The following is a 26470-nucleotide window of genomic DNA, read 5'->3' as shown; positions in this document are numbered from 1 at the left end:
TGGTTCTGGGGGCCTGGGGTATGGTGGCCTCTGCCTATGTAGTCGCTCTTTCGAGGCAGCCTGGCTGCCGTCTGCCTGAGTGGGAGCGGGAGCTCAGGGGAGCCTCCGAGAGCCGCAGGACAGGCGGGCAGCCCTGTGGGCCACCCTGACTGAGCACTTTCTGTGCAGACAGGGAGGGGCTGAGTCACACTATGGGGGGGCAGGTGCACCCGAGGCTCCAGCCGGCCCTTGGTTTCCTTTGCAGCCCCATGACCTCAGAGCCCAGGTGAGCGCCTCTTGGTTGTGCTGCTGACCCTCAAAACCCTCTGCTTCATGGAGAAGGTCCTATTGGACCCACTGGTTTGGGGCTTTGGGAAATGCATGTTGGGGAGTGGGGCTGGAGCCTGTGCCAGCCACAGGTCAGCTCAGGGACTCTTCCTCCTGGGGAGCAGGCTGGAGGGAGTGGCCCATGGGTTGGGACATTGGATGCACCCCTTGCTCCAGCCCAATGGTCCAGTGCCAGCTCCCAGAGCGGCAATCACCATCAGCACGTGCTGCACCCCCACCACAGTGGGTCTCCCCAAGGTCTGGCCTGACCCCCGTATCCCCAGGCCCCCTGGCCTTTCAGTTGCTGCCTGGTAGGGCTCCCATAGCACCCCACTCACACACTGATCCAGCCACACTCCCTGCTGCCCTCGCTGACTGCTCAAGGATGTGGCAGAGAGGGACCCTGGGGAAACTGAGGCACAGAGGAGCCACCATCCCTTGGTGAACAGCCAGGACATGCTGGGCCTAGAGGGAGTAGGCAGACCCACAGAAACGCGGGCCAGAGAGGCTAAGGCAGTCGGCTCAGCCACCGCAGGCTGGGGGCAGGGCCGGAGCCCCGTCCCTGGAGCAGACCTGGGGCACCCCGCCTGGGCCCATCCTCCCTTCCCTGCGGCTCCACTCTGGCCCCTGCCCCAGCCCACACCTGCTGCCCACCCCCAGTCCCAGGTCTCGGTGAACGTGGAGGACCGTGAAGACACACGGGAGGTCAAGGGGCCCTGGGGCACACGGACCGGTCCTGGTAGTGGCCACAGCTGCCACACGAGCAGTGGCGATCCTGCCGAGCACCCGCTTCTGCGGCGCAAGAGCCTACAGTGGGCCCGGAAGCTGAGCCGCAGGGGCACCAAGCACACAGGGAAGGTACCCGCGGCCACCGAGTGGGTCAACCAGCAGCGGCTCAGCCTCTACCGGCGCTCTGAGCGCCAGGAGCTCTCCGAGCTGGTCAAGAACCGCATGAAGCACCTGGGGCTGCCCACCACTGGCTATGGTAAGGGCGCCGGGCAGAGTTGGGTGGTGGCACCCTCTTGTCCATCCATCCGTCCAGCTGCCTTCCGGCCATTCTGCCTGTCCCTCACTGCAGGGCCAGCTCCAGCTCCATTGTGGCCATGAGAGCCCTGCTCAGTGGAGAGCAGGGAATGCAGTGGCCAGGGCTCTCCTGGTTGGGGAGGGTATAGGATCCCCAAGAACTGAGTGGCTGGGGGCCTCTGTTTGTCCATTAATAGGAGACCGGACTCGGCTGCCTGTAGCCTGGAGGAGGAGGCTGTGAGGTGGGGAGGGTGGGGCAGGTGATCTCCCCAGAGTCTCCTTTAGGGGCAGACAGGACACTAAGTCCAGTCTTACTGGGCAGCAGGAACACAGGGACCATTCTCATGGGGAAAAGAAACAAGGCAGAGAGACCACAGGGCACCTCGCGCTGCCCAGCCCCAAGCCCGTCTCCGTGCAGGAGGCGTGGGCACGTGGTCTTCAGGGACACACTGAACAGCCCATCCAGGGCACCTTCCACCTGCCCCACTGTCCTTCCCAGGGTGTGGCCAGCCATTTCTGCTGCTTCAGGTCACCCCTAGGCATCCATCTCTGAGTAGGTTCCCACAGCTAACCCCCCTTACTCTATGCCATGTTTGGGGGTGACACTGGTGACTTTGACCATGAGCACCCTCTCTTCCTGGGATGCTGAGACCCAGCTCCAGCTGCACTGCTGCCCCCTCTCCTGCTGCTCCAGCCTCCCTCAGGCTCTGTTGGGGACCCATCTGTTGCCCAGGCCCATCTACTTCCTCTGCCCCACTGCCCCCCCCCAGTAGAGGGGCTGCCCAGGGCCACTGGGGCTGGGTCAGGTGCTGGCTCTGCACCCCTGGGCACACTGAGCTGCCTCAACTGCCAGCTACTCCATGGGGGGTGAGTCCGAGGAGACCGAGGCCAGCCTTTGGACACTGGAGGGCGTCCCTGGATGCACTGTCCCTGCTGTGACTGCCTCTGGGGGTCTGACCACCAGGGTCATGGAGGGGTCAATGCTCATGGCCCATCCAAGCACTGGCAGGTGGAGAGTCCAGGCTGCCCTGGCCTGGCCAACCCCAGAGCTGGTGCCTGCCCTGTGTCCCCCTTGGTCTCTACATGCTCCTGCCCACCCACCAGAGCTTGGCACAGAAGGGCTGGCTTCCTTTTGGCAATCAACTCGCTTTCAAGGTGGCCAGTGCTGACCACCACATCCCCCTGTGGATGGCCCCTGTGTGCAGCTGCCTGCAGTGCTGCCCGCCACGCCACTGCTTGCTGACCTCTCTCTCTCTCTCTCTCTCCCCCTCCCCTCCGTCTCTGTCTGTGCCTTTCCCCTGTGTTCCATAGAGGACGTAGCAAATCTAACAGCCAGTGATGTCATGAATCGGGTAAACCTGGGATATTTGCAAGGTAATTCTGCTCTAGTGAACACTGACCACCACACAGGGGACATGCCAACCCTTTGTTGCCCTGGCCAGGCCAGGCAGAGGTCAGGAAAGATGAGAGAGGGCCCCAGGCTCCTCCATATCGGGCAGGGCCTCACAAGCTTGCAGTTAGACCTTTCATCCTCGTGGGTCGGGTGAAGCTGTGGGTCTGTGCCACTCAAGGCCAGGAGGACTGGGCCTGCCTGGCTCTCAGGGACCACCCAGGACTTCCACCCTGGCCTGCCCTGTAGGATGAGCTCTGCCAATTGCCTTTGCCCTGACTGGGCAGGAAGGTCATCCCAGCCATGGTGGCTTCTTTGGCTGGTTCCATGAGATGTCAGAGGCCCCTGAGCCAAGGTCCTGAGCCCCCTGGACAGAGGCTGGGTGAAGCCTGGGCTGAAAAATGCCCCAGTACACAGGGGGCTTTGGAGCTGCTCTGCTCTGAGCTGCAGGAGAGTGAGCGTGTGTACCGCCCGAGCCAGGGGGACAGCTGGCTTCCATCCCCTACTGGGACCCCAAGAGAGAAATTCCCCCTGCCTAGTTGGGACAAAGTTGATCACCTCAGTTCTTATCTGGGTCCTCCAGTGCGGAGGGCCACCCCACTCCCCACAGCCCTGCACCGGCCCCGAGGGCTCAGTGCTCAGGGCAGAGTCCCGGCCGTGACCTTGCTGGACCCCTCCATCTGGCAGCCTCTGGGCCTGCCCTGGTGCCCGCCTCCACACAGGGCGAGATGGAGTTAGCTCAGGCAGGGCCTGTCTGCAAGGCTGCTGGCGGTGCTTTCCCTTACCCACAGCCTCACACCAGCATCCACGCAACAGTGGCCTCTGCCAGGCCCCGTGAGCCCAGACCCAGGCCACACCACTAACTGCCTGTGGCCGTGGCTCCTGGGCCAGGTGGCGGGCATGGGCTCAGGCAGCTCCAGACTTGCCCACGGTCACAGGCCCACTGTGGTGTTCGTGTGTCACCACCTGCGTGCTGGTCAGGGCAATGATGCTAGGGCGCTGGAGGGGAAAACCAGGGGAGTCTCCTGTTGAAGGCAAGGTGGCCCTGTTAGCCTGGCCAGCAGGGTGGGCATCCACCCCAGGCCACTCAACGAACAGATGAGGGAGCAAGCCTCACCTTACCCGCTCTCCACAGCCTCCCTTGGAAGGAGGCAGAAAAGCAACCCCCAATTCAGAGGCTAGGGTGGGGATAAACTCAGGCTGGCATGGGGAGTGAGGGCAGGAGTGTGTGGACGCCCATGCGGAGGGAGACAGGAGGAAGGAGGTAGAGCCACCTTGGTGACCTGACATGGAAGGCAGCCCGGGGTGCCTGGCTGTTCCTGAGGAAGCTGGAAGCAAAGGCCCTACCTCGCCCATCCACACCTGTGCCTGTTCCCTGCCTCCCACAAAACTAATAAGAACTCAGGCCAGCCGGGCCCCTCTGTCCAGCCTGGAGCCTGGCATAACCCACCTCCGCCAAGAAGTACTGAGCCAGGCCCCAAGAAGTACTGAGCCAGGCCTGACTTGGCCTTCCGCGAGCTTTGCTAGTTTCAGAAACACCCTCTAAAGTGGGCCCAGGGGCCCAAGCTCACAGAGGGAGGGCCCAGGGGCTCACCCTTGAAGGTGCAGCTGCTGGGCACAGAGGCCTACAGGGTGAATGCACTGGTGGCCCCTTGACTCCAGTGTCACAATTGGGCATACGTCACAACATGGTGCCCTGCCAGTGACTGTGGTCTGAGTACAGGGTCCGTGTACGAGCCACCTCTGCCACCCATTGCCCACACAGCTTGTCCCTGTGCTTGTCTTACCTCAGAGCTATGGCTGTGCACATGGTCACAGGAGACCACGCCTCCCCTCAGCCTTGAGCACAAGCCACAGCAGTCAGGGCAGCACCTCCAACCAGGGCCAAGGGGACCCAACCATGGGTTTTGGGAAAAGGGCAGAAATAGCTGTGCTCCTGGGACAGATGGCCCCATGTTGTGCTGGTGCAGGGTGACCAGGCCATCCTTCCTGCCGACACGGCTCTGGGTGTGGCTTATATGGCTGGCCTCCTGGCTGAGGCTGCCCACCAGCTGACTCCAGCCTGCACCCTCTTGCTCACCCGCTCGTGCCCAGTTGGGGAGGCTCTGACCCCAGTGCCTGCTGTGGCTCTGAGGCAGCAGGCCAGGCTCCAAGCAGACATGCCCCCTGCTCCCCCCCCACCCACCTGCTGCTCACAGCAGCTCCCCCAGCTTTGCAGAGCCCTGTCCCTTTTTAGGGGAGGGGATGGTGCAGAGGAAGGAAATGAAAGCGCCCTGGATAGAGGTGCCCTGTCCCAGGTCACTGTCCTCTGTCCTTGGAGGCCACAGGGTGCCTTCCAACATCATCAGATGGGTAAACTGAAGCCAGTGAATTCAGGGCCACTGCCTTTAATGGCCATCTGTCGCTGTATTTGGCGAGGGCACCTGCTGACCTGGTGCAAGACACCTGTGAGATGACCGGGTGCTCCTGGAATCACAGCTTCCCTGTGAGCTGCACATCATGCTAGTTTTGGTGTGGGCATGGCACAGCCCCAGTGGGAGAGGTCCTGCCTGGTCCCCAGGGACAGTGGCATCTGTAGGGCACTTCAAGGAGGGTGGGAGAGTTGGGTGAAGTGTGTACAGGTGTGGGTGGGTATGAAGGTGTGTCAGGCACGTGCTGTATACATCTGTGTGCAGGAGTGGGCGTGGTCCCACAGGGTACACCAAGGGGTGTGCAGGTGGTATGTGCAGGCGTGTCTAGGCACGTGCAGCTACAGTAGGTGCGTACAGGTGCACACATGGGAATGATCAGGCACAGATGCCAGGTGTGTGGTCTGTGCAGGTGGCAGATGTGCTTGGAGCCTCTGCTTAGGGCCCTGCATTGCTGACATGCCACCCGATGCTGGCTGCTCGGCTAGCTGACCCCTGCTCAGTGCAGGGAGGGGCTGGAGATCAATGCCCAGCAGTGCCAGGGGGACTGGCCCCGGCTGAGAAGATGCTCAGCTCCCTGGCTCCTTCAGGCCCTGCAGAGCCAGGGTGGGGAGAGGGCAGTGACGCCACCTGGCTGTCCTTTGCAGACGAGATGAATGATCAGCAGAACACCCTCTCCTACGTCCTCATCAACCCCCCGCCTGACACGAGGCTGGAGCCCAACGACATTGTGTGAGTGCGACCTGCCCCTCCCCAGGCAGCCAGGGACCTCTTGGGTATGTGGGGCGGGTGGGACCTGAGCACTCCAATGGGCTGTCCTGCACCTCAGGGCCCTCCCTCTATGCTTCACAGGTATCTCATTCGCTCCGACCCTCTGGCCCACGTGGCCAGCAGCTCCCAGAGCCGGAAGAGCAGCTGTAGCAACAAGCTGTCCTCCTGCAACCCAGAGACTCGAGACGAGACCCAGCTCTGAGCCACCTTGAGGAACCCACACCAGGGCATCCTTTGGACCTTGTGCCCTGCCTGGGGTCCAAAGGAAGGACTCAGGAGGGAGCAACACAGATACCGTTACTGGCCTGGCCCAGGGAGGCTATACTTCATTCAGGGTGGCTTCCAGGACTTGACCCCAGAAAGAACTCCTCACCCCAGGGCCAGGCGCGGAACCATATCAGGCACCCTAGAGGCTAGCGGGAAACGTTTTTAATCTATTTTTACAAACCTGTACTGTCCATGTCTTATACAGATGTACCGCAACTCGTGACCGGGGCCTGGTCAACGTGAAGGGCAGGTGGCCAGTAGGGGACAGAGGGACTGGATACCACCTGGGTCCCACTGCTCTACATGGCCATGTTCAGGCATTGCTGGAGGGACTGGGGTGCATCGGGTGGGGAGGAGTTCGTGTCTGGACCCTGGAGCGGGGGAGTCCCACACAGCCCTGCCGGTGCTGAACGGTCGGTGTGATCTCGTGGCCTCCACCCCGCTCAGTGCCCTCCTGACTTCGGCACGGCTCTGAGGCACAGCCCTCATAAAGGGCAACCTGGGGGTGCTCTCTGCCATTTGCTATTCTGAGCTATCCCCAGGAGGGCAAAGAAAGAGGAGGGTCTTGGAGGCTGAGCCAGGGGTGTGCAGCCCCCAGGCTGTGGGGGCCCTTGCTGGCAGATCTGGCAGGTGGGGGTACCTACTGCCAGTAACTGAAAGTCAGAAGACACCAGTTCCTATTTTTACACTGAGTTTTTCCGAGCATGGCATTTGGGGACACTGTAATAGTGTGTCTCTATGGACCATTTTACATTTCAAAGCAAAGTCTTATTTCTAAACACCCAACCTGAGAAGCACAATTAGCCCTGGGCTGCTGGCTGCTGTCCCCAGGGTCTCCAGGGAATCCTCGGGCAGAGATCTGGGCAGCCCCCGTCTCTGCTGCTAGACCTCTCTGCTTACATGGATGCACACTCTAGACAGCATGTCACCAGGTAGCCTGCCCCAGGCTCCAGGCTCTGAGTCTGGGTCTGGAGGACACCTGGGGCTAGTTACAAGGGTCAGAAATGTCTGCTGTGGTCCCCACCCCCGACTTCACAGGCAAGCCTGTCCCCCAGCCTGGCCAGCATGCCCTTACATAATGCTGGGTTGGGACAGATGGGAAGTTTGGCTGGTAGAAGCCCCAGTGTCCTGGAGGCTTCCTGGAGGCTTCTTGGTGAGCTGTCCATCAGCCTCACCCCTATATCCCAGAATGCCTCTGGAGTGACCCTGAGCACCCCAGGCTTGTGGGGTGGACACAGCTCATGTGAGACCAATAGCTGCTGGGGACCCCATCCACTGGGGGCCAGAGCTGAGCCCAGTGGGGCTGTGTGCACCTCACTGTGTCCGTTTTGTGTACTGCAGAGGTTGAGATAAAGGGGAAGGGCCTAGGCACAGCTCACCCCCAGCATCAGGACAGATGGCTCCCCAGAGGTGGGCAGGCAGCTCAGGGACTACAGAAAACTGCGTGGGAGGCCTGGATGGCGGGGTGCCACACACCTGGGGCTCAGCCTCCCCACCCTGCGCACTGGACCACCAGGGGCCTGCCTGCTCAGAAAGTGCCTGGGTGAGGCACTGACAAGGACAGAGGATGCAGGTGGGCAGGGAGGGACTGTGCAGACTCAGGAGCAGGGAAGTCTTGGGGCTTGATGGAGGGCAGGTGGTTGACGTTGGCTAGGTGGCCAGAGCTCAGCCCTGCTGTACTAGATCTGTCAGCAGCTCCTGGGGTGCCGCAGTGGACAGCAAGGGGTCTGAGCCCACCTCCATGTATACTCAGTGTCCCCAGCCCCTATCCTGCTGCCATGGCCCAGCTTCCTGCTGTCACCTATTCGGCTGCTGGGCCAAGGGGTGGGAGAGCCACCTTGGCTTCTACTAGGTGGGGCTGCAGCTCTTTGTGCTGCAAAGAGTGGGTACCTGGGACTTATCCTGTGACAAGCATCTCACAGCAGGAGGGAGGGCTGTCACTCTGGGTCTAGCCCCAGACATTCAAGGAGATGGGCAATCCCATGAACCTCTACTAGCCACTGAGGACACTGGGCCCTTGACCAGGGTTCAGAGGCTGCTGTGGACCCGGCCAGCACTGGGGTCAGGAGGGTCTGTGTACTGTGAGATGCTCCTAGACCAATAAAAGCTGCCTGCACACCCAGAACTTCCTGCACTCTGTCTCGACCTCCATCTCTGTCTCCAGGCCTGGGGACACGTGGGTACGTCTCTGACTGTCCTGGGTCCATTTGCCAACACTCCTGGCTTGTGTAGTCCTGGCACCAAGGAGGTCAGTCCTACTCTTCCGTCCTCACTGACCACTGGTACTCCAGGGTCCTAACCCTGATGAACCCCTCCGAAGACACCCATTCTGCTAAGTGGGGGATCCAGACTGACAGCAGCAGCTGCCACTGCCCAGAATGAGCTAGAATTTAAAGGCTTTGCAGCATAAAATTTGAAACAAAATTATGGAGAGGACCTTTATTTTCCTTATTTCTGGTTGACCTAGCAGGAAACTTGGCTCACAGCTGAGTGCTGCCACCTGGGGGTGGGTGACGGGAACGGCAGGGCCGAGGCGGGCAGGAGCGCTGCAGACCCAGGTGGGCCTGTGAGGAAAGGATACGCACGGTGGGAGGCTCGGCCGAGCCGGAGAGCAAAGGAGGGCAAGGCAGGGACCACAAACAAGGACAAGCAACAGAAAATGGGTGGATGGCCACTGGTCCGGTGACACCACTCAGCCAGTGAACGTACAGTGTCCCAGTGATAGACCACAGTGGACAGAAAGCAAACCCCAAAGCTAACGGGCTGGGGTACCCTTGCCCAGCCCCACTCAGTTTGTCCCAGCCTCTCACGCCAGGCAGGCACAACAAATAGTAGCGGGCACAGGCCTCAGGAGCCTCCAGGCCACCTCTGCCTGACTCTGTGCCCTCACCTTAGCCCTGCCCTGGCCCTTCCCATGACCTCAGGGGCTTTCTCCTGTCTAAAAGCACCAAGTTCCCTCAGGGTTTTTAGACGTGCCCTCGGAGCAGTGGATGGTCATGTCTTCCAGGAAGAGTTTTAGCATCTTCTGAAAAACCTGACCAACTGATGCCTCCTGATGAACTGGCCAGGCCACAGAGGAGGGGCTGGCCCGGGAAAACAGCTGGACGGAGGCTGCAGCCTGAGGCCCAGGGGGAGCCACTCACCTTGCTCTAGGGGGCCTGGAGCCCTGAGGGAAGGAACTGGGGCACCGACCAGCTCCTATGGGTCCCAGGCCTCAGAGGCAGCCTGAACTTGAAACCTCAGATGGGTCGGTGCTGGGCACACCCACCCTCATGCCCTGCGACATCTATAGGAACCTTGGGGCTCTCGGGTCTTGGGGGCCCTGGCACACCCCGGGGCAGGGACTTCAACCTTCAGTCACCAGCTCTGCCTGCAGCAAAGCTCCCCAACACGCTGCCACTGCTCAGGAGCTGGGGCTTCCACGGCTGAGTCTGGAGCCACCCTGCCCAGCCCAGGCAGGTAACCACCCTCCTGCTGCCTCTCGGGTGGCAAGGTGCTTCCCGGGGTTTGAGCTGCACCCCCACCCTCCACACTTCAACATCTCTGACAGCAGAACTCCAGAACCCACATGGTGGCAGTGTGACTGGCAGCAGCTCCTCGGACTCAAGGCTGGGAGACATGGGCTGGGGCTGTGACACCCCTAGGCAAGCTTTGTGTTGTGAAGTGCCAGCTGAGCACTTGGCACAGGGACAGGCCAGGTGCAGCCTGAGGGAGGGAAGGGCGCAGGCTTTGGCTTCCAGATTCATCTTCCTAAGTGAACACACAGATTCACCCTGAGCCCTCGCTCGTGTTTCCCAGGTGCTCGCACCAGATAGGCCCCTGGAGGTGCGCCTCATCCTGGTGTGCCTGTCTAGGGCAGGACAGCAGATTACCAGTGTGCATCGCCTGGTCAGCAGCCAGGTCCACATCCCCAGACCTGCCAACGGGCGGCATCCACGATGGTCTCCCAGGGAGCCCGAGCACACACCTGCAGGGGCCCAGACAGCATGGTTACCACAGCTAAGGTGCTCAGGTCACATATCGTCTTGTCACCAGGCAAATACCTTCCTTAACCCTGAGAAACAGTCCTTTCTCCTCACCGTGGACCTGCCCCAGACTTGACACCCAGCCAGCCAGCCAGCCACAGGGACAGTGGGACCAGGCTGTTGCTGTGAACCCAGGAGATCCAGTTCCCCAGAGGGGCCAAGTGTGGCCCTGACAGACTTCCACCTGCAGCACTCTGTCTGGTCCACCTCTGACCCCAATGGAAGCGAGCCCATGTAGGACTGGAAGACAGAACTTGTCTCTGGGAGAGGCCCAGTCCCTGTCCCAGAAGTCACGAACCACCCACTACTTCTGGACAGATCTGCCCCTCCTCCCCCTACTCTATGTTTTGGTTTGGTTTTTGCTACTGAGGATTGAACCCAGAGGTGCTCTACCACCAAGTGACATCCCCAGCCCATTTTTTAAATTTTGAGACAAGGTCTGGCTAAGTTACCAGGCTGGCTTCACATTTGCAATCCTCCTGCCTTAGGCTCTAGAGCAGCTGGGATTATAGGCTGTGCTGCTGTGCCCAACCTGTGGCTTCTGAGAGAAGCAGCCAGCTCCAGCTCAGGCCACCTTCACTAGGGAAAAGGCGGTCCCACGGGGAAGGGTGGGGTGAGTTCCACGCTCATGGGCAGTGTGGCTTACTACTGCCTGTTCTGCTCCAGAGGCAATCCAGACTTTCACGGCAGAAACCCTCCACCTCCCCCTTTGCAGATTATGGCCTGCGCCTGCCACGGGGAGTTCAGACCCTCCACTGTGTGACATCTCTCTGCTATTACCCCAGCACACACGACTTTGGCAAAATACCCCCTCTCAACTGAGGAGACACTTTGGAATTCAACCTGCTCTTTCTAAAGGACAGAAGAGCCTGAGATGTTCACAAAGGTCCCTGTTTACAGAGACTGTCCCTCTTCCAGGTGGCAGAGCAATTAGGACACTGTTTCTACAACCCAAACCTGCCTTCCCAGGTCATGATCCTGGGAGGTACAGGAGGGACCTATTGCTTATGCACTAAGGTCCTTCAGGGAGCCTGAGTCTTATCAGGGTGGCTTCTGCCCTCTGAAGTCCCCAATAATGCCACAGCACTGGGAGGCAGAGTGTGGAGACCCCTCAAACAGCTCTGTCTGATGCCAACACCCCACCTGTCCTGCAGCCACCTTCTCAGCCGGGGCAGGGCTCCTCCGAGTCCTGGAGAAGGCAGGCAAGGCCAGCGTGGAGTCACCCTGTGCTTCCCGGCCAGCGGCAGGACCACATTATCTATCTTCACAGGGTAGATAAAAGCCAGCCTGTGAAGGGCACCCAGCAGAATTGAACAGAAAGCTGTGTTTCAGTGTTACTGAATTCTTTCCCTCAATTCCCTCAAGCTAGCACTTCAGGGAATGAAAGTCAGATCTTGAAGGACTTTTTGTACTCTTCCCCTTCTCAAAGCTACCTGAGTGCAGAACTCAGGTTGGGCCTGAAATTTGTTGAGGCTGCATGGCAGCAACACGCTCAGAAATGGCTCAGAGGACACAAGGGAGATGGTCTGTCTGCGGCACACACACGTGCACATGTCCTCACACACACACCCTCACATGCGCATACACCTCTGTATATACACCCATGCACACACCCCATGCCCACAGACATGCACACATGCCCTCACACATGCGCACACACCCCATGCCCACACACACACCCCTACATGTGTCTGCACACCCTCGCACCCTCGCCCAGGCGTTTCCATGTGGTCTATGGACAATGGGCCTCGTCAAGCTCCTTCTGTCTAGACTCCAGCCTCTCTGTCCCCAGGCTTCTGTCACCACCAAGTGCCAGCACGCCACTAGGCTGCAGGCTGAAACACGGACACACTCTTGGTGACCTGCACGTGGCACTGAGGCACCGCAGGCACTCAGGAAGCACAGGCCTGACAGGAGCCCCGCTGGGGCTAACTCAAGGGGCGCATCACCACCCTGCCAGAAAGGCCTGGCATCACCCACTGGGCACGCCTCGGGCCTGAAGCTCCCCCAACAACGCAGAGGCTGCGTACCAAGGACCCGTCCCCACCCCCCAAAGCAACGAGGCCTGAGCCCTGGCATCCAGAGACGTCAGACGCGGCAGCGGGGCCGGCCCGCAGACAGGACGCTCTGTGCGTGGTGGAGTACCTCCAGGAAGCCAGGAGCTCCGCAGGAGGCCAGGGGAAGCCAATGCCCACCCTGCACCGGGACGGGGTTGGGGCAGGGGTGCATACGGCTCACTCTTCATGACATTCCAGGGCTCTTTTCAATACAAAGAGCAACATGAACCAAGGGGACAGTGGGGAACAGAGCACACGTGCAGAAGCATGTTGACAGACGTCCAGACTTTAATCTCGGCACGGGCTGCGGTCACTCCACAGCAGCGCAGGGCCCGGCACGATATTTACACAGTCGGAGCAGGCCATGTTCTTCTTCAAAGGATGAGGAAACTGAAGGAGGCCTGGGCTTCCCTCTCCTGTCCCGTACCATGTCCCCTCCTTTCTCTGCACACGGCTCCGTCACCTTTCTACCTAACACTGCGTGACAGTTATACCTGTCTCTAACGTCTTCTATTATCGTCAATTTTTTTCTGCAGTTCAAGATAGATTCAAGTAACACTCCCAAGAAAATATGTGCAAAACTAACGTAAGTGGCTCCAGGATCTTCCGGCAGCTGGTCCGTCACACAGGTGTCTCTGCCGCGTGGCACAAGCCGTGGCTGGGGCTGGGATGCACCTGCTCCCCAGGAACGTCTGCTATGGAGAAGCATCAGCCGCCACTGGGACCCATGTGGAAAGAACCCAAAGCCACTCCACTTTACTTGAGTTCTGGAATAACTGCAAATAACCACATAATTGCTTTTAAATAGGCAACAAGACAAAGTTACCACCCTCACCTGCCTGTACACCCTGCAGAGCATGCTACTCCTCAAGCTAGAGCGCGACGGCAGGTACAGACGTCACACCACCACAAAGAAAGTCTCGGCCCTGTGCAGCATCTCAGGAGAGACCTGCTCAGAGGGACAGATGCGCTAACTGTACCAAAATCTGCTTTTATTAAGTGAACAGACCACCAGCCCCTACCCAGCGTCACTGGCACAGCCCCTGCTGGCCCAGCACCACCTCACAGCAGGCCAACACCAGCGAGCAGTACCCGGCCATCCGCACGGCCGCCTGTCGCAGTCGCCATCTCCACGCCTGTAAAGGGGTGCCGCAGAGACTGACTGCTGCTTTCAGTGCCTTTAGTGGACTGGGAACCTCAGTAAGCTTCTCTGAGCAGCAAGGAACAAGGACTTGTTCAGACATCTCAGGACTGGATGTAGAGGTTGGCAGTAGAACAATCAATAAATAGACAACTTCTCAAATAAAGACTCCACACGAGCTCCTCTCAGGAAGACATTCACACACCTGACTGCAGAGCACGCCTGCGCTGGCCAACTGGAGGGCAGCAGGCAGCGTGTGGAGGGGCAAGCGAGGGGGACGCACACTGGAGACCTCGCCGCACGACGTCCCCATCTGAGGGCCGAGTTGGTCAACAGCAGCTGCCACTGAAAACAGGGCACGTACGCCCCCCTCTGGCCCTCCCGGCATGCCCTGTGCGTGCAAGGAGGCAAGAGAGGGCTTCCTGTTGTGGTCTAAACACCTCTGAAAAAAGGTCAATGTCTCTGCACGCTTCGTACCCCAGTAGACGGAACAGTAACTACGGATCCCGTCGGCACGTCCTCAGACCCCGGGCTTCACTGGGGTCACTTACGAGTCTGGTTCTTCTTTGGCACTGCGGGCCGCTTGGGCTGCCACAAGTGGTTATGGATGGTAAGTGCGTCCACGCTGACGGACATGGTCTTGGCTGGGATCAGGTTGAACTGTTTGCGGTCTGAGCTGTATTTGTATAGCTTGTCGATCATCTTCTTGGTGATGCTCCTGGGCCCCGTGCCGGTGAGCTTGCAGATCTCCTCGGTGTCGGGGTAGTAGCAGTATAGCGCCCTGAACTGGCAGCCGGCGTCACGGAACAGAATGATATAGTGGTTGGCATCACACTTCTCCAGCTCCTGCCGTGAGAGGAAAGGAGAGGCACTGAGCACGGCTGGCTGCAGCGCCAGGCCCAGGCGGCCCTCAGCCCTGCGAGGGCAGCCCAGCCAGGCCACACCAGGGGCCAGGAGGCCTCACCCGGGGCCAGGCTGCCTGTGTGGAGTCATACTTGTCCACCCAGTGGAGACCCCACTGAGGAAGTCCAGGTGAGCAAGGAGAAGGGCCCCCAGGACAGAGGGACGACCAGCCCAGATGACCTTGACAGTGCGGCCAGAGGGAAACGCCCTCCAAACCCAGTGTGTCACCTTGCATGGAGGATGGCTGGGCAAGAGGTAGGGGGCGTGCAGGGCACACTTGCTGCTGGGAGGAACAGCATGGCAAAGCCACTGTGGAAGAGGCCATCCTCGGACAGTGCTCCACCCCGTCACACACAAGAGGAACAAGAACAGGCCCATGTAGAGAGCCGTGTGCAAACGTCCACATGCACTGTCCACCAGAGCAGAGGCAGAAGCCACATAAACTTGCAACTCCAACGGACAAACGTGGTCCCCCCACAGATGCAGTGTTTCTCAGTCATGGAAAGAAATACTGTTGTGAACAGCCCACAGTACCGGCACACCTCAAACCCACGCGATGCTAGACACAGGGACTCGGGAGACCAAGGCAGGAGGGCAGCAAGGTCAAGGCCAGCCTGGGCAACTTAGTGAGGCCTGGTCTCAAAATAAAACAAAAAGGGATGGGGATGTGGCTCAGTGGCAGAGCACTTGCCTGGCACACATGAGGCCCTGGGTTCAATTCTCAGTACTGTAAAAAATAACTAAATAAGAATGAACTACCACCCCAAAGTGTGCAAGGGGAAAGCAGCTAGACCCGAAGTTTTCTAGAACAGGCAAACTGTGAGACAGGGCACCAATCGGCGGCTGTGCTGGCCTATGAGTAAAAACCACTGGATCATACTCCACTGCACTGGGCAGGAGCCTGGCCTTGAGCCAGCCTCTACCACCAGGCCACACCCGTGCCCTGTTTAAACATTCCTCATTTTGAGACAGAATCTTGCTACAATGCCAGGACTGAACTCAAACTTGCAATCCTCCCGCCTTGGCCTCCCGAGCTGCTGAGGTCACAGGTGTGGTCGCTGCACCCAGTGGAGGACACACTTTAAAAGGTGGATTACACACCCTGTGCACACCAACTGCATCTCAGTGAAGCTGTGACTGAGAAAAAGATCCCAAGGCAAACGCAACAGACCGCAGGGGCCTGCTAGGTGCTCATTATGGCCTTCTGAGTTCAGACAAGCGGTCAGGGCTTGACAACCTTTGAAACAGGACCTCTTCCTGCTGAGCCACGAGCATGCCTACTGTTCAGCAGCTCCCAAGGCGTGGCCCAGGGCCTCTGAGCCCTCCTGGCAGCTCCCTGGCACACCTGCTTCCCACTCGCTCCTGTGTGTTACAGTGGTGGCTGCCCAACGCCACATGACATGTGCGGGTGCAACAGCTTGAGAGAAGAGGAGCTGAGATTCCTGCTCTGCATACGCGTGAACGTGTGAAGCAACGCTTCACTGACTTGTTATTATGTCTACCTATTTTGCTTTAGGAAATGTATTTTCTAAATCTATGGGGTCTCCGTCAACATATAACATGTTTACTAAATAAATTCACAAACGTTCTTAGAATGTTCTTGGAAAAAGCAAAATCTAAATCTATGTACAATAACTGATTTCAACTGCACAACCTCTGAGTTTCAACAGGAACAGAGTTGGATGCCAAAAGGCAGGCCGGGAGGGGGACTGTGGCCCTGTGCAGGGCAGCGAGACCCCACAGCAGCCCTCAGCGGCTCCTGACACTGGCTGGAGGGAGCTTCCAATCCTAAGCTGCAGGTCTTCATGCTGGCTCTGCCTCCCTTCTGGAGTCTGAGGCTCTGTTGTGATCAAGGCAGAGGGGGCGCCTTATGTCCAGCCTGGACAGAAGCTCTCTGCCCTGCCGGACACACAACCCTCAGGCACTACACCTGTGCTTCAAGGAGGTGGGTGTCCCACGTGCCCTGGGCAGGCAGGCCTGGCACACCAGCTGTACTCGGAGGCTGGGACCCTGTCCGTGTCTTCCCCCACCCCAGGCTGCGACGGGAGCTGAGGCACCAGTACCCTACTGGAGCATCTCTGAATTTGGAGTGCCTCTTTTGCATGGAAACAGGCTCAGGGAGAAATGCCTCGGTCACAGGCCGCTTGTCTCCACTCCCACGAGAAAGGCTTGAAGGGGCAGGGGGTGGCATGCGCCATCCCAGATGATCTGCTATTAAGAAAGGAGCCTCCCTCCTGGGCTCACCAACCCACACCCCCTCGTGCTACTGAAGCGCCCAGTTCTGAGGGCAGGCGGGCAGCTTGCAAAGGCTTCTTTCGGAAGCCCTTGTTCCACAAGGTCAGTCACCAACAACCGTCACAAATGCGCCTGAGGTGTGGGGCAGGGGTTCTTGGTACCCGCGTCTTCCTGGAATTCCACTCCCGCCGTCTTGAGGAGCCATGCGGAGCTCACCCTAAGCTTCAGGGGTCTGTTCCCAAACACCCACTGGGCACACAGCTGGACGCAGGGAGGCCTTCCAGTCAGCCCAGTCAAGGCAGCACCCACCTTCCTGGGCCCCAGGCTCTCAGCCAAGACCTAGGGCCTCTCTCTCAACCACCAGGCACTGTGGCTGACCCGGGAACTCCCAGCACCCCACCCTGAGGCGGCCTGCTTCTTATTTTTCCTCAAGTCCTTATCAGTTTCTGACCTACAGCCCTCAAGCCACCTGGGGCTGCCCTGGCTTTGTCAATCAGCCTGGTGGGGACCAGGCACAGCCACTTGCCCACACATGGCCTGTGACGGTGTTTGCTGCAGAATAGGCAGTGTGCCTAGAGTCACCACAGGACCCCTCCTCAGGCAGCACCTCACCTGATGCACCTGTCTCACAGGCCACTGCTGCCACTGCTCAGGGTGCAGCCTGAGCCAAGAACAGCACTGGGTAGGGCCGGCCCATCCTAGCACACCTCCCTCTTCCTCCACCCCAACGGAAAGCTCCCCACTGTGAAGCACCAGCCACATCCTAACTAGACCTCTACTTCCACTTGGGAAGGCCACCATCACGTCCTATGAGATGATGGAAGCCATCCATACTCAGGAGGCTGAGGCAGAAGGATTACAAATTTGAGGCCAGCCTCAGTAACTCAGTGAAACTCTCAGCAACTTAGACCCCGTCTCAAAATAAAAAAGGATGAGAGGAGTAGCACAAGTGGTAGAGTATCCTTGGGCTCAATACCTAGAACCAAAAAATAAATAATAAAAGAACCAAAGCCAGACCCACTCTAGCTGCAGACTCTAGGAGGTGTGTCAACATGGCAACAGCGACCAGCACTTTACCGGAACCAACTCTCTAGTTCTCAGGGTCCCGACCACAACCTGGGCTCACAAAGCTACATGCCCGCCCTCCCTGGCTGCCTCATAACCCACAAACAGCTCACAGCCACCCTGCGGCTGGCGTTTACCTCCAATATGGAGTTCTTGTGAGGCTCGTTCACCTTCCCGGCCAGACAGCAGTGGGAGATGGCGTTGTGGATGATGGGCTTGTTGGACTTGCTACTGGGCTCCTTGAAGAGCTTGGGACCTAAGAAACCAGACCAAGATTTGCAAAATTGAAATTCTGAGGCACAAACACATGGAAAAGAGCAGCAGCATCGTGGACATGCACGCATTCCAGAAAACGGGCAGTGAGGACTGCTTCAAATGGATTTGAAAAGTCCCATTTGTGAGTTTGAAATGGTAGATGAAAGACTAAAATGATTAATACCTATCCACTTTCTAACTTTGGGTTCGTTACTATAAAAATGACAAGCTCAGGAGGTAATTTGAAGGCCTAAGGCCCCAGGTGCCAGGCTGTGTGGTACTTGCCCTGAGCACCACTCTGAAGGCGGCTGGAGCCAGCACTATGCCACTGCAGGGCAGGCCACGGGAGCTGGGCCAGGGGCTTCCCTAGTCCACGGTGCACTTCAAAGACACCAAGAGCCACACAGCTGTTACTCAGTAACAGGAAAACACCCTCAGACACAGGAAGACTGGTATTCTATAGAATGCCAAGCCAAAGCATGTGGCTGCATGCACAGTGACCTCAAGGTATGTGACCATCACCTGTGTACTCGGCCACTGAGGCCAGGGAGGAAGCTGCCGACGCCGTTTCCCAGTCCCGGTCTGTGCTCCTGCTTGGGTTGCGGCTCAGAATGGGCAAGGCTTCCAAGGACTCCACTCTGCAGGCAGAAAAGCACACAGGGTGAGGCCAGCAGAGCTTCGGCCTCCCTCCTCCCACCCACACCCAGCACGTGGCCACTGCACCTGTCAGCCCACACTGCCATCCGCATCGTCAGGGTATGGGCACCCTGTAGCAGCGGACTTCTGGGGAAGGTGGGGGTGGGTAAGCACACTGCCACCCCACACGCGCTCAGGCAAAGAAACACAGCAAATACTTGGGGTGGCCCCTCTGCAGGAGGAAGTGCGCCTTCACGCTTAGCCTGGGGCTGCTGTCCACTGAAGCAGGGTGCAAGGGCTGCTGCTGGCGCAGGCCCTCTGTACTGCTGTCAGCCAGGAATGCAACCCAGGAAGGAAGCCCACTGGGCCCAGTCTGAAAGCCCTGTGTCAGTGACTCTGCTTCCTGGCAGATCTGAGCTATGCTTGCAGAAGTGTCCCGACCAAACATGGCAGGTGCCAAGGCCAGAGCTGGACAGAGCTCTGAGACATGAGGCTTCTGCTCTCCAAAGGGCACCAGACAGGGCTGGGGTGGAGTCTAGCTGGGCAGCTGACCATCAGAAGAAACCTCCAGGCAGGACCTGGGGCCCATCAGAGGAACCCTCCACAAAGCCAGGAGACGCAGCAGGCACACATATGAACACAGGAACACCACAGGTCACCCCTGTGGCTCATGGGACCCAGGCTGCCCTGCCAGGCACGGAAGGGGCACCAGGAGAGGAGGGAGGGCCCTGGCTCTACAGGAAGCAGCACCACATGGGAGGGAGCAAGGGAGGCTCCAAGGCTGGGCAGACACGTTCAGCGATGTCTAGGTGGGCACCATGTTGCCTGGATAATCCCTCTAATCACAAAGGGGAGATGTTAACAGCCAGTGGGAAAACAGCTGACACCACTTTAATGATCCAAGTAAACTGACGGGATCAGGACCCGCCCGGCCTGCTGCTGGAGGAAGGCCTCACATGAGCTGTTCCATCCCAGAGTGGGCGCTCGTGACCCATCTGCCACGGGAAGCAGATGGGAGCATAACTGCTCAGAGTCTCAGAACATCATGGCCAGAAAAGGTGAAGGAACTGTCCCAGGTTAAAGGACACTGAAGAGCGATGGCATCAGCACAGAGGCAGACTGGGCCCACTGATGACAACTGGGTGCGGCCCGTGGGTCAGGTAAGTGCTGGCTTGACAACTACATGTGGCAGAAAGACATCTGGTCCCAGCAACCAGTCAAGCTTGCCGAGACACAGGGTGCCGCCCTGGCTCACTCCTGGAAGACTGGAGAACGTGGACACACATGTGGGCTGGGGATAAGGCAGGCCAACGCTGAGTCACAGAGCAGACAGCTATGCCAGGCAGGCGTGGCTCCTCCACCACAGCCACTCTGCTGTGAACTTGGAATTCTACCAGATCAAAGCGACAAAGCCACTCTCACCCATTTTCCACCCAGAAGCTCCACTCTCCCAGCTCCTTACCGCTGCGAAGGTGTGCCCCCCGAGTGAATGCTCTCGGGCTCCGTGGTCGCTGCAGAGGCCAAGGACAGGCTGGAGCCGGAATGAGTCTGGCTCAGGTTATCCGCTGCAGAGACGAAGCACAGGGCAATGTGCAGGAGCGACCACAGGCTGGGGATGCCTGGCTGCCTCCACACTGATGGAGGCTCCCAGCACCCTGCCCGGCTCGAGCGCTCCAAGCCAAGCACAGTTGCAGGTGGCAGACGGCAGGGGCTACTTACGGGTGGAGGAGCACTTGGTCCCAGAGTCACTGCAAGACTCTTCCCGGTGCACGGACTTTGGGCGCGGCTTTTTTGGCTTCGACCTGGGTTTGCCGAGCCCTTGCTCCTCTAGGATTTGCTGCTGCTTCCTCCGCAAGTACTCCTGCTTAATGAGCTCTCGCCGTGCCTTCTCCTCCTCCTTCCGGATGCGGTCCTCCTCAGCTTTACGCCTGAGAGCCAAGGTGGTTCCCCACAGCACTGAGTGACAGGGGTCCCAAACCATGCCTCTCCTGGACCTGCCTCCCACACAGGGGACCCAGGCTCTGTGGCTGGGCATCTCTAGGGCCCCTGGAGCTGAGAAAGCCAGTTTCCACGGGGGGCACAGTGGTCAAAAGGTGGGCCCTGGACCAAGCCGCTGGTGTGAAACCGCAGCCCCACCAGAGCGCTGGGCCACGGGCAACTTATTTGCTGCACCACATGCTAGTGGCCTCGACATTAAAATGGGATGAGCACACAACTATGGGGCTGTGATACGACTGAAGACCATCCGGGGGAGAGCCTGGCACAGTCCCTCACAGACCTGCAGCAGGGCCAGTGCCTTGAGCAGGGACAGCACAGAGAGCAGCGAGGCGGCTGCAGGGCACTACTAAGACTGGGGCTTGCCATCCCTGATCATCCCTCTGGCTCACGGGACCCAGGCTGCCCTGCCAGGCACGGAGGGGGCACCAGGAGAGGAGGTTACCGGGCTTCATCCCGCTTGAGCTCCACCTCCGCCTCCAGCTGCTGTTTCCGCATGCGAGCCTCCTCGGCCTTGCGCTGCTGTTTCAAGAGGAAGGCTGCCCGCTTTTTGGCAAGTTCATCTTCTGCTTTCTGTTCGTCCTGCACAGGCGTCGTCTAGTGGTCAGTGACAGTACAGGAAACACCCGGAACTGCCTGGCCCAGGCGCACCTCAACACATAGTTTTTTATTTTATACCGGAGATTTAACCTGGAGGTGCTCTACCACTGAGCCACATCCCAAGGCCCCCACATCCTGCAGCATTTGTTTTTTTTTTTTAAATTTTGAGATAGGTTTTCACTAACTTGCTAAGGGCCTCAATGAGTTGCCGAGGCTGGCCTTGAATCTGTAATCCTCCTGTCTTAGCCTCCCGAGCCCCTGGGATTACAGGCGTGAGCCACACCTGGCAACCCAGCAGATTTTAATATACACTTAGAAAATTTTAACGCTGCCCTAAAACTTTTACTTTTGAACTAAGAAATAAATATCCTTTATAGATTACTGAAACAACTAAAAAAAAAGAAAATGCTGTTCAACAGGAAGTCACAATTGGCCACCTTTCCAAATGCCGTGTACAGCTAGCCTTGAACACTATTAGTGAATTTCCAAACTGAGCTAACACCCAAATTAACCGTGTTTTCATTTTAAAAGCACAAACACCAAATAAAGTGTGTGTCTGGTGCTGCCCGAGGACTGCACTGTGTGGTCTCAGGAAAAGTAGCCCCAGCGTGTCTCTCCTCACCCTGGGAAGATGCTGCAGAGCAGATGGAGGTAATGGGCATGCTGCAGAGCCTCTCTGCTGCCCAGGTGCTGCCCAGCCAGGGTGGGCAACCCCGCCTGCAGCTGCCAACCATTTCTCCAACTGTTAAAAACAGCTGAAAAAACATACTTTGTGATACACAGAGAGTCAAACCAGGTTCACAGAAAGTCTCTGCATGCAGCCCTGCTCATCTGCGAGCGTCTCCATGGCTGTTTCCAGAGCCATGAGCCCACGGAGCCCACCAAGCTCCCCCCAGGGCTCTTGATGCACCTGCCTGGAGCCTTGATTCTTGCAACACAGCACAAGGGCCACCAACTCACCTTAAAGAAGAAGCCAAGCCCAGGCTTCTGGTCACTGTCGCTGAGGAGGTCCACAGAGCCCGTGTGGCCAGCCCCCTCTCCGTCCTCATCGGGGGCCTGTAGGTGGGACAGGTCCACCTCGATGAGGCTGGCCTTGCTCCTCAGTGGCTCTTCCCCAGGAAGGTGGTCGCTCCCTGCGGGGTCGGAGGAGCGCAGCCCTGCCTCTTTCCCGCTCATGTCCACGGCTTCTGTGAAGTTCATCTGTTCTGACAGACCATTTGTCTCTTTGCAGGAGGACAGAACCAATGTCCGCTGGTTGCTTTCATCATGAAGCCTGTAACTGTCCAAGAGACACTTCTCAGGAGGGTTGCTACCAGGGGCTGCAGCACTGTCCACACCCGGGTCAGGAGGTGTCCGTGGGTGATCACCAGAGGGGAAAGGTCGCAGATGTGGGAGGGTCTCCACGCTGGGTGTTGGGGTCTTGCTCCGAGAAGAGCCCTGCTGCCTATCCTTTGGAACCTTCAGTTCAGCTGGTCTTCCTGAACGGGAGCTCCGGCTCTGGCCCAGACGGGGGGGTTTGCGGTGACCAGACACCCCAGTCGGAGAAAGCGGCTCAACAAAGTGGATTGAGGTCTTTACTTTTTGGTCCTGAGAGTTATTTTTAGGGCCTGGCGTTGGTACCGTGGGGGACTTCATGAGGAGCTGCTCCTGCTGCTGGGAGATCTTCAGAATGGCCTGTTGCAGCGTGCTGATGGTCTCGTTCAGCTTCTCGATGGAAAGGTCGCATTCACTCAGGTCTCCCACCTCGCCAATGCTGTCCTCCAGGAGAGCAGCAGAAAGCGCTCTGCCCTTCTCTCCGTCATGCACAGCCGTCAGGTCTTTGGGCTTATGAAGCTGGACAAAAGCCAGGCTTTCTCTGTCTATGTCCTGAGACTCACTGAGATCTTCCCTCTGCTCTTCCTTGGCGAGGAAGGCTTCTGACTTAGAAATGCCACTGTCAAAGTCCTCGCCATTGTGCTGAGCGTACTCCTTTGCAAAATGCTCTGGCCTCAGTGGCTGAGGGGCACCATCAGCCTTCCCCTTCTTCACCACGTGCAGGAAGGCGGCCTTACCCAGCTTCAGGCGCTGCCGCGCAGACAGGGCCTCCATCCTCTTCTTCTGGGTCTCTATGGCCCTGCGCTTCTCCTCCAGCTGCATGTGCAGCTGCACCAGTTCAGACGCCAGGAGGCTGGCAGGGTCCCGGCTGTGCCTGCCTGGGCTCTGCTCTCTCTTCTGCCTCCACGTCGTCAGAGGAGCTGGGCAGCTTTCCGATGCGTCCGGTGTGGTCTTCTGGGAGCTGCTGGTACTGGACTTGGTTTCACAGCTGTTGAGTCTCTGGAGCTTCCTCTCAGCAAAGCTGGTCATCTTCACACTTCCGCTGGCCATGGACATGCTGCTAAGCTGAGAGGCAGTGCTCAGACATGGGCTCGAGCGGCCACTAGCATCATCTTTGTCCTCATGCTCCTTCACCTTCATGTCCTCCTGCAACTTGGCTGACTCCTCTTCACCAGCATACCTGGCAATCACCACGGCAGGGTCCTCACCAATGAAATCCTGTTCCACTTCCTCTAGGTCTCCCACGTCAGAGTCAGAATCTGGCCTCAGGACAGCCCAGGGCTCCTCATCAGGGGTGCCAGGGCTTCTTGGGCTAACACATAACCTCCCCTCTGTGTCTCCATCAGCCCTGCCTAGGTGAAGGAAAAAGCCATCAGCAGACTGTCCCTGAGACAACGGATCCAATCCGCCAATGGCCAGAGGGCCCCCATGCACTTCTGTAGCTTCTGCAGACCGCAGTCCCCGCTCTGCAGGGTCAGTGCTAGCAGCAAGCTCTGAGCACGGAATTGGGGTGAAAGTGCTATTCAAGTCACGACGGCCGGTCGCCTTCTTCCGGGCAGCAGGTTGAGGGCCCTCACTGGGCCTCCTGGGCACAATGCTCCGAGGTCTCCCTTCCCCTCGCTCATCCTCCTTGGTGGTGGTCTGCTTCTCTTTTGCCGGCCTCAGCACTGCTGGCAGCAGGGGCTCCAAGAAAAAGCTGTCAGGCTTATTCTCTAGGGCATCCACCTGCCTCTGGGGAGACCTGGCACCTGCTATCAGGCCTGGGGGCCGCGGTGAGGCCCTGGGGCCTTTCGGGTCCACACAGTGGGGAGACACATCTGTCCTGATGATGGCCACCAGCTCCTCATCCTCATCCTCAATACTAACATTGCTCAGGAGGCTCCTCCCATTGGTCCTCCCAGCTGTGGGGCAGGGCTGGTTCTGTGGGGTCAGATGAACAATGCTGGATGCCAAGCTGTCCTTGCTGATAGAGCGTGCCAGGCTGACGCTGTCACCAGAGCCAAGGTCCACATCACAGCTCACAGCATGGTGGAGAGCAAAGGGTGTTGGCTGGGACACTGGCCTGAAACGCAGAGGAGAAGCCCATTGGACATGCCATCACATACCCCCGAGACCATGTGACAGTCTGGGGCAGAACTCTAGTTATGAAAAGAATACAAACCTCAAATATAGGGCACCTAAGTAAACCCCTCCCTGGAGAAAGGAGAACCAGAAACAACTGTAGCTTAGTGATTCTGAAACCTTTTGGTCCCAGACCCCTTTAATAATCATTAAAAATTACTGAAGACTCCTAAGAGCTTTTATTATACTTGTCAATATGACTCTGTTCATCATAGTAGAAATTAAAACTCCAGTATGCTCCAAATGCTGATGAGCAGTCACTACTGTGACTATGACAAGCCTATCACAAGCTTATGACATGAAAACTCCCTGTTATCTTATCAGTGACATAATTTGATCCTATGAGCCTTTATGCTGGCTGGAAGGACCCTCACACCTGACTGTCGTGGCACCACATGTTACATGGCCACCGGGAACATCCACATGCACCCCATGAGAGAACAAGACAAAAAGGGCGGTCAGCACCTGGCACCACTATGGAGATGACTGGGCCTGTGAGCTCTCTGCAAGAGTCCTGGAGGCCCTTCAGGGGCCTGGAAGCATTTGGAGAACTGCAGCTTCAGTCCCATAAACACCCCAAATAGAAATGTATCATTTCAAAGTGATTCACCTGGCTTTTTTTTCTGGCCACGCTACTGCCGTACCTCGTGGCTGGCCATCGACTCGGGTTAAAGAGTTAGATCGATGTCGCTGGTCTGCGTTCGGAGGAAACAAGCAAGTTCAGCATCAGTGACTGACTGTGCACCAGTGGAAGTTCTTTCAATCAGCTGCCACTTCTCCAGGAAATGACACCTAACTCACAGGCCAGAGCTGCTCAAGCAAGCAGACCATCGAACAGTGCCACTTTCAACAGTCCCACTGATGAGTCATGTATGACTGAGGAGCAACCAGCCCAAAGCAGACAAAGACAACACTGGGTGACTGTCAATAGCTCCTGCTTAGGAACAGCACACCAATTCAGTGGGTGCCACATGGGATTTATTAGATTATTGGCACTGTAACTATAGGATGATAAATTCTAAGACGTATCAATACAAATTAAAACTTGTTCTGCCAACATTAACTAAAATTACTACACCAGAATTAGATGATTCAGTTTCGAGGAACATTATTTTACTCAACAGTAGCAAGAAGAGGTGGCGAAGGGGCTGTGGAGGGGACTGTGTTCTCACCAGGGCTGTCCTCTGCCTGCACTGCTTTCTGCTGCTTCTGCCTCAGTGGCAATAAAGGATGGGAGGGGCTAAAGGCAGAAGTTCCTTTCCCACTAAATGGAAAAAGAATTTGAGAAAAAAAAAACACTAGTTAATCAAACTTCAAGTTCCAAATCAAATGCACATAAAATAACAGACCATTATGAATTCATGTTAAGGAGTGAACAACTTAAAAGTTCTCTGGCAAAAATTAATTTCTATGAAATTGAACCAAGAAAGAATACCAAGAACTTCAAACTTGAGATAAAAATCCACAGCTACAGACAGGGATGTGGTACTTCTAGTTACAGTGTGTAACACAGCCAGTTCCCAAGCCCCCAGCAACACTCAAGCACACAGCCAGGTGATCTTTTGAGACAAGCAAAAAAGAGAAAAAGCAATTGCCTGAAAAAGATGACTTTCAAAACTGCACATTCTTGGTTCAGTGAAAGACCACAAAGATGACCGCACCATATCCAGCTAACTCTAACTCAGGTGGCTCTGAGTGACCTGAACGGGATGGGGTCCCCCACCCAGAGAAGCAGGGGTGCTGTACAGTCCTGGTGGCTGAGGACGTGAGAGCCATGTCCACCAGGAGCTCCAGAGCTGCTCGCAGCACTTCCACTTCTGCCTTACAGTCCAGAAAGGCGAGGGGCAGCGAGAGGTGCGTGTACAGCTGTGCTGTGAGGTGTGCCCCTGAAGAGCCCCACAGGTACAGGAAGGGCACTGGTCAGTGGGCACGGCTCCCAGCAGTCAGAACACTGGCCT

At 57.6% G+C, this 26470-nt stretch overlaps 2 protein-coding genes across 12 annotated transcripts in view; one reads left to right on the top strand and one right to left on the bottom strand.

Annotated features, from left to right (window-relative positions):
- The window catches only part of KCNT1 (potassium sodium-activated channel subfamily T member 1), a gene marked incomplete at both ends in the record, with an annotated part of 57409 nt that extends 51309 nt beyond the window's left edge, over positions 1–6100 (top strand). For 4 of the 5 annotated variants that reach the window (XM_081280988.1, XM_081280987.1, XM_081280986.1 and 1 more), the window contains 5 exons: positions 245–265; positions 967–1291; positions 2641–2703; positions 5775–5859; positions 5980–6100. In XM_081280988.1, the coding sequence (XP_081137114.1) occupies positions 245–265; positions 967–1291; positions 2641–2703; positions 5775–5859; positions 5980–6100 (615 nt within the window). The remainder of the gene's footprint in view (positions 1–244; positions 266–966; positions 1292–2640; positions 2704–5774; positions 5860–5979) is intronic. The other variant, XM_081280989.1, reaches the window with a different exon arrangement.
- Positions 6101–8642: 2542 nt separating this feature from the next.
- CAMSAP1 (calmodulin regulated spectrin associated protein 1) overlaps positions 8643–26470 on the bottom strand; it is a 70585-nt gene continuing 52757 nt past the window's right edge. For 3 of the 7 annotated variants that reach the window (XM_081281486.1, XM_081281488.1, XM_081281490.1), the window contains 10 exons: positions 25685–25776; positions 25123–25207; positions 22038–24453; positions 20923–21059; positions 20202–20410; positions 19945–20047; positions 18369–18484; positions 17729–17847; positions 13940–14234; positions 12514–13023 (listed from right to left, as the gene is read on the bottom strand). In XM_081281486.1, coding sequence (XP_081137612.1) covers positions 13004–13023; positions 13940–14234; positions 17729–17847; positions 18369–18484; positions 19945–20047; positions 20202–20410; positions 20923–21059; positions 22038–24453; positions 25123–25207; positions 25685–25776 — 3592 coding nt within the window. In that variant the 3' untranslated portion in view covers positions 12514–13003. Of the gene's footprint in view, positions 10133–12513; positions 14235–17728; positions 17848–18368; positions 18485–19944; positions 20048–20201; positions 20411–20922; positions 21060–22037; positions 24454–25122; positions 25208–25684; positions 25777–26470 lie in introns of those variants that run through there. The other 4 variants (XM_081281487.1, XM_081281489.1, XM_081281492.1 and 1 more) reach the window with 3 other exon arrangements.

Source organism: Spermophilus citellus, assembly GCF_964194105.1.
Source record: "Spermophilus citellus genome assembly, chromosome: 2".
In the NCBI taxonomy this organism is placed as follows: Eukaryota; Metazoa; Chordata; class Mammalia; order Rodentia; family Sciuridae; genus Spermophilus; species Spermophilus citellus.
The sequence above is the reverse complement of the archived record's forward strand: the minus strand, read 5'-3'. Positions and strand labels throughout refer to the sequence as shown.